Source organism: Helianthus annuus, chromosome 15, assembly GCF_002127325.2.
Source record: "Helianthus annuus cultivar XRQ/B chromosome 15, HanXRQr2.0-SUNRISE, whole genome shotgun sequence".
Classification (NCBI taxonomy): domain Eukaryota; kingdom Viridiplantae; phylum Streptophyta; class Magnoliopsida; order Asterales; family Asteraceae; genus Helianthus; species Helianthus annuus.
Window position 1 is genome coordinate 45,296,119 of NC_035447.2, and position 7,832 is coordinate 45,303,950.

At 37.3% G+C, this 7,832-nt stretch overlaps 1 protein-coding gene across 1 annotated transcript; it reads right to left on the reverse strand.

Moving 5' to 3' along the window:
* Positions 1–1,199: 1,199 nt before the first annotated feature.
* Positions 1,200–2,363, reverse strand: LOC110913571 (neurofilament light polypeptide-like). The gene is made up of 2 exons (XM_022158392.1): positions 1,863–2,363; positions 1,200–1,787 (listed from the first exon to the last, which is right to left on the reverse strand). The coding sequence occupies exons 1-2, from the start codon at positions 2,361–2,363 to the stop codon at positions 1,200–1,202; spliced, it is 1,089 nt and encodes a 362-aa protein (XP_022014084.1).
* Positions 2,364–7,832: the final 5,469 nt, after the last annotated feature.

The following is a 7,832-nucleotide window of genomic DNA, read 5'->3' on the forward strand; positions in this document are numbered from 1 at the left end:
AAGTCATAATATAATTGCATCAATTAAATATAGAAAAAGAGTTACCAACATTATTTGTGTGCAAAATAATTTTGAGGGTGATTCTGGAGCCTTGTAATATGCCCCCAACTTTGAATGATGTTGACATGTGCATAGAATCCTGGTCTCATCCTCTCAGACATCACCCTTGATAGTTCTGACACTCCTTCAATCTTGAACACGATACCCCTGAAAAAACCAGCATATGGCGTTTTAGTTATGCAAACTCATTTTAATATAAGACATGGCGTTTTGGGTGTTTACATGCATATGCATGTATATTTTTAACGTAACAAATGCAAAGTTTGGCCTTTTATGAAAAAGAAATGTACATACGTCCAGTGGAAATGTTGTTTTCTTGTGCCGCCCTTGTTGTATGTATAACCACTTGCCTCCTGAAAGGTGACAAACATGCCCTACTCTTCTTTGACTCTCCCTGCTCCTTTTTTTCCACAGTCTTTTCCTTTTTTATTTTCATCATCTTTTCATCACCAGATAGCTTTTTCAGGTTTAAAATGGTGTTATCTTGCATCAACTTTGTGATGTCTGGCACATTAGCCTTCTCCTGCACATCTGCCCTGTTTGACATTTTGGTTGGTGATGTAGTTAACAGGTCAAAAGAAGGTACATCTGTTTTTTCCTTCCCCGTATCAGTGGCGTTTTCATATTGGGGGTTTTGGGGTGTCTTTTCTTCTTCAAGAGTTTGCATGAGGTTCTTCCTACCTCAAGATGGTGGCTGCTGACATCGCGTTTCATCAACCACCGCACCTTGCTGGTCAACACTTTTGTTCACCATCTCCCCTTCAGTTTTTTTCTAGTTGAGAAATGATGGCATCACTGAAATGTGTCTCTGTCACATGTACGTTTGGTGTTTTGTCATAGTCTGCCTCAGTTGTTTTTTCGAGTTAAGTGATGAACCGCTGACTATATTGTGTTTCTGTTGGGGGGATTTTTGGCGTTGCATCAAATACAAGCATTTTTTGGGTCTCCTCAGCAGTGTGCATGTGGTTTTTTATAGCTTTAAGCATTTCTTCCACCATCTTTGGACAATCTAAACCTTCTTTTAGTTCAATCATTTGTTCTAGGTCTTGTCCCGACAGTTCCAAAACCTTAGTAATATTCCTTTTAATTATCTTTTTCCCATTATATCTAAAAATGTGATATTCAAGTGCTTTGAAATCTCAATCCCAGCTTTTAATATCGTTTTCGTTTATATCTTCACCTGTACTTTCTTCAGACTCCCTTTCATCTTCATTTTGAGCATCATCATTTATGGGGTTTGGCGTAACAGTTGAGGGTCTGGCATTTTGATCTCCAGCCATCTCCCCTTCATGTTCCCCTTCTCCTTCCCCTTCCTCTTCTCCTTCCCTTTCCCTTTCACCTTCAGCTTCCTTTTCAACCTCATCTTCATTTTCACATTCTTCTCTCTCATCTAGCACTTCCTTGGCATTTTCATCAACAAATGTTGGCACTTCCTTGGCATTTTGATCTCCAGCGATCTCCCATTCCCCTTCATGTTCTCCTTCTCCTTCTCCTTCCCGTTCAACCTCATCTTTATTTTCACCTTCGTCTCTCTCATCTGACACTTCACTAGCGTTTTCATCAACAAATGTTGACATGTTATTTAACAATGTCAGACGTTGTGAATATTTTATATGTACCAAGAGGCTGTTTGGATATTCAATCTTTGACTGATTAAACAATGTCCTCATTTTATTGTAACAGTCTTCTAATTCTTTGTATGCCCCAACCAACTTCTCAGCCATTGCCTGTTAAATAAAAAACGGAATTATTAAGTATGACGTTTTGTGTTTTTTTGTTAAACTTATATTCAAACAACATACCTCCTCGGCTTCATTGTTTTGTTGTTTCTCACCGGCACCATGGTCTTCATACTGTGTTAGTACTCTGACTAGAGCATGGTTCCCAGATGCAGAAACTTCAAACATCCTGTTCTGGCTTTCTACATCTTCATCCACAACCCTTCGATAGAGAGCCTCTTCATTCTCATCATTGATTTCCATGGCGTTTTTAACTTCAGGTTCAAGTTCAGCATAATCAAAATGATCATCATGATCAAAACCATCATCATCGTCAACCCCATCATGATCATTATCAGCATGCTTATCAACATTGTCAACATCAACTTCATCTTCATTGTCAACATCATCACCATCAGCATCTTCTTCATCAATACACTGCATTTTGTCTGCTGTCTCGGCTTGAACAACTATTTGAAATTGTGTTTCTTTAGCTTTCTTAATAGTTCTCTTTTTTAGTTCTTTGCCATTATGGCATTTTGGATCCCCACCATATTTCCTTTTAACTAATACATTCTCAAACATGTCAAGAGTTTTTGTTGTAACCCACTCAATCGGGTATCCTTCTTGTCGTTACAACCTTTTTCTATGGCAAGCATGTAACACCTCGAAAATTCAAAATTAATAATATGACAACACGTATCCAATCAACTATTAAATATTCCCCGTAAGTTGGATGAGAGAGACCAAATATGTAAATATGTGGAAGGATGGAAGTGGAGGGGTCAAATATGACAAATTGCCAAATTTTTTGGCTTCTTAAGGTCCCTTACAGACCGCAAGGCATATGCCTTACGGTCCGTAAGGCATTAAAAAAAATCCTTTGGCTTTTAAAGGTCCCTTACAAACCGCAAGGCATATGCCTTACGGTCCGTAAGGCATTCAATTAAACTGTGGGCTTATGGACCGTAAGCCATCATCATTACAGTCCGTAAGGGTGTTGCTGGCAGTTCAAAAATAGCTGGCATCTTCAGCTGCTATCCCTGCCACTATGCTCACGATTTTGCCACCATTTCTCCTGCTTTGGACATGTGTGATCACACTAATCGCCTCCTTAGCATCTCTAATCACACTTGGCAAGAATTGAAGGCTTGAGCTCAAGTATAAATAGCTCCATACTTGCACCTTCATAACTTGAACCTTTCTTTCCTTCTTTCTCTCATCTTTGGAGATTGCTTCTACTTATAGAGGCCTCCCACTTGAAGCTAAGTCTTCCTTGAACACTTGTAAGTGTTCTAACTCAGTGCTTTTTCATTTATAGGCTAGTTAATAGCCGAAAGTCAAGCAAATTGAGTTTTGCTTTGACTTTCGTTATGACCGTTACGGTAAAGCCAATGTTCGAATTGAACATGGCTATGTGATCATAATAATGTAGGGGTTAATCCCCTATGAGGACACATTCTGAAGATCACGTTAAGTTTGTGAAATGATAGGTCAAAGTTTTATTAAATAAAAGTAAAAACGCAGATTTTCGTAATTAACGTTAAATTAACTTCTAAGTATAGAAACATTAATTTTTAACATTATATCAGTTTATATAACATATTAGGATATGTTAGATTATGTCCAACCCGTCATTTTCTGCTTAAAGCTCGGTTCGCAATCGAAAGTCGAACAGTTTGACTTCTGCTTTGACTTTCGATTCTGACCCATTTAAGATAATGTAGATACTGATTTGAAGTTATTATATGATCATATTATTGTAGGGAATTACCCCTAAGGGTTATACCTTCAGATCATATCATTGTCGGGTTTTATGCAAGTCCACATATTATGCCTAAATAATAACCAAAATGCCTTTTTTTGCGCATAAATTGGTTTTAAAAGATAATGGACATATAATTTGAGTTATAAACTGATGTGGTAACACATTAATCATGTTTTGGCATGTTTTACTTACCATAGACCCATCCCATCACCCGATACCACCTATGCGCGTACGGTTGACTTATATAACATAGTCTATATAAGTTAGTCGAATCGGGTCAAAACCTATCCAAATCAGTTCTAATCAGAATGTATGATTGTTTGACCCGTATTATACAAGTCATAATACTTGTGAGGGTGCAAACCACATTCTATCCGGTCTCCACTTAATCTAGCGAACCGTACCTATTTATTATAAGTTAACTGGTCCAAGTCTTATAACTTAAATAAGACCCGTTAACATTCTTACGGATCATAGTTCCATCCATTCCAGACTAGGAGCCTCCAGTAAATTGCGTCTGTATTAGTTGTTTCGATTAACGGTTGTGCTTAAAATATCTTTGATTTGTAAAGATAAGCTCAGGTAAATACTCTTAACCTATTTTCCCTATACGAGCTTGGGATACGGCACTAGCTGCTTGGTCGGGTATGGGATCAATGACGAATGATGTCCAAAATCCAAATAACCTATTTTAATACGTTATGCTTGAATATTTATACATTGGGGGTTAATGCGACCGTGTCCTGGATATCCATGACTCACTTAATTGCAAGTGGCCACGACTTAAGCGCGGGGTGTATGTATACACCTGACCGACGCTAATGCTATTATATCTGCTCTAGATTGACACCAAAGCATCCCCATATCCCCCTTTAAGCTGAGCAAGCTCTTGTTTAAGAACTGATATTTCTCACTGGTACTTCTTAATTAAAGATTTTTCAGTAATACTCCGGAAGAGGAACGTTTCAAGATTCATTTATACTTACTGAAACATGTCCATGTCCAATCAATGAAGACTGTTGCTTATAACATGGAGTCTTTTTATTATCTCCTGCACAATCTATTTTCATCAACTACTGCCATGCCATCATGCCAAAATAGAACAAAAAAGTAATCTGCACTGTTTCATAGCTTACTAGGCTGAAATACTGGATATTTGGCTCACGATCAGCTATAAACTTCCCATGTCACACCCTCAAATTCCACATGCAGAGTATTATTGCGAGGTGTTTGATTGACCAGGATCATGCCACCAATCATGTTGAACAATTAAATAAAATAAAGTAAATTCATCACTATCAATATGATTAGTGACTAAAGTTCAAAGTCCAAAAGCAATGTTCAAATTAACAGCGGAAGCATACGGTTTAAAAGTCCAAAACAATAGTTTCAAGGTTCATAAATATTATTAAGAACCCAACAACGGTTCTACGCAACCACTACACTCCTCCGATGCAAGCTCCAGCACTGTACCTAACGACCTGCAAAGCATGCAATAGGTTATCAACATAAAGTTATTGAGTTCACGGTTTTTTTTCAGTGTTATTTCAAAAACATAGGTTGTTAAATTACTCATTTATAAACATGTCATGGGGAGCTACCCCATCTTTAAGCTACTAAACTGTGTGATACCGAATACTTGTGATTGTTGAGTTGTTTGTGCCCCAAGTCAATGTCTATCATCATTGACCAGTTGCCAAGGCATAATAGTTCACGCCCGTCCTCCCCGGCACAGTGTGAGGTTTGTCAAACCTAATAGCGTTATCAACTAATATCCCGTTCGCCAGGCCCCGGCGATTAATCGGTATAATGTGTGGGGACTTTCTAATATAGTTTTGTTTAATCTGCTAAAGACATGAAATATAAATAGCATTTAACAGTATTCCTCCCCGAATACTAGGCAATCCCAAACCAAGGAAGTGAGGCTCGTTCCTAATCACCGGGAATACATGTTTTTAGTAAATGTGTGAACTCACCTTTGCTTAGCTCGGCAGAAAAAATACTTATGTTAAGTTGGTCAACCACATCCTATTATGGTTACCAATATTTATTAGGTTTGTATACAACTAATGCATGTATTCATCTACACATATTTAACAAGTCGCATGCAAATATAAGCTATCACGTAACACATATGTTCATGCAATCCAGACCTGGATTCATAATAAAAGCCCAAGGCTGTAACAAGTGATTGTGCGGCCCACTATCGGTGTGAAATCCAGTCTAAGTGTGCGGTCCCTAATAGGTGTGCGACATCACTTAAGTGTGCGGCCACACCATAGTGTGAGACACCACCTAATTATGCAGTTATGTTGTCTATGGTTGTACTTTGTGCAACAGGTGATTGTACAACAAGGGTGTGCGGTCTCCAAGGTTGTGCGGTCACAAAATAGTATGCGACCTTGCACCAGATGATTGTACATCATGCATCGGTAATTGTAACATTTAGGGGTGTGCGACATACGTGGCACACAAGCGTATGGAGTGTTGTGTAAGTTTGCACGGTATGCAGTCTAGGGTGTACATTTATGAATGTGTGGTGTCAAACAAACCCTGCCTTAGACTACGGTGCTTAACCATAGTCTACGGTTCATCTCTACTGATCAAACAAATAATCATTCAGGTTCATCCAATCAAAACAAACAAACAAAATACAATTCTTTATATTAGTCCTCATAAATCCCTAATATCATTTTCATTGTACACAAACAGGTTTATTAAATCAATCATCAGATAAATCATTTGACCATACTATGAATACCAATCATCAAAGCATTCATCAAAATGGATCTAGACTCTGTTACAGGCAATTTAACAATCATTTAAACAATCATCAAACATATCTAACTCAGTATCATCAATAATCATCAAAACAATTTGTGAACATACCAACATACATCATTATTGATAACACTAGCAACCTTGAATCATGGTTTATAATAACCTATTGAATTTGTATCGTACATATGAACCATAGATTTGATTAATCTTTACAAATAAATTCTAGATCCACAAGAACAGTTATCATAACATTCTTATTGAAACATCCATTAGAACACGTTATTCATACCATCATTTCATGTTCAATGATTTTACTACTAGCATTTCTAGACCATATAACATCTCATAGTTATAAATCAACTAGTGTCAAATAAATGAAGAAACATAAATTTAACATGGTGAATCATACTAGCCAGGAGGTTGTGAAGGAAAAGAAGATGCTTAGAATGAGAGAGAAGTCTTTAAGGGAAAGAAGGAAGCTTCAAAGGAAATGAGGAATCTTCAAAAGAAAGGTTGCTGATGGTGTGTCGTAAGTGCTAGGGTTTCCAAAAAGAGGGGAATGTTTACTAAAACAGGCTGCCGTCACAATGATTGGGGAAAAATTTCCTAGGGTTTGGCAGCAGGTGGGTATTCATACTCAAGGAAATGCCGCACACACACAAGTGGGGTCCAGGTGTGTGAGGTGCCGCACACACATGTGTAGTCTGTGTGTGTGCGGTCTCAATTATTCAGGGTGTGCAACCACTACAGTCCAAATAATTGAGGGTGTGCGGCTAAAAGGGGTATGTGACCTAAGGTTTATGTGCGGTCAAGAGGAGGTGTGCGACTGGATTTTCTTTATAATGTATATTTACAAATAATGCTCACAACATTCATATATTTAATCAATCAATGTAATAAATTCTCGTTTATTAATTTCACGTAATTACAACGTATAGTGGGAATGCGAAAGGTTAGAGGTACAAGTTGTCACATCCCAAGCCCCACTTTGAGACACATATCCTTCTCAAAATCAATTTGCACAACCTGTAACCTGTCAACACTTTGTTGAGGCAAAAATTAAGCCTAACTCGATGAAAATAATCCACACTTCATTTTTTTAGGTTTGAATACCTGAAATCAATCAGTGACCACTAATATCATTTTCTCCATCAATTTCTTAACCCCCGACATTAAATTCCGTTCCACCATTTTAACAATTAACAATAAAATGATATAAATTGGTAAATAGCGTTATCAATTTGTTTCATGAAGAAGATTAAGATTTTATAAACAGATAAAAAACTACGCGCAAAACTCAGACATAAATCAAGCATGAATACCACTGAAGTAAGTCAAGACAAAAACTTAATCAAACTCAAATGAAATCAACCAAGTAGCAGCCAACCACTCTTTTTTTACTAATTTATGTATCAATTTTAACTGATCATGAAAATCAAATCAATATGAAGTTTTAGATCATGGAATAATTACCGCAGTATCTACCACCAAAATTGAAACTGAAT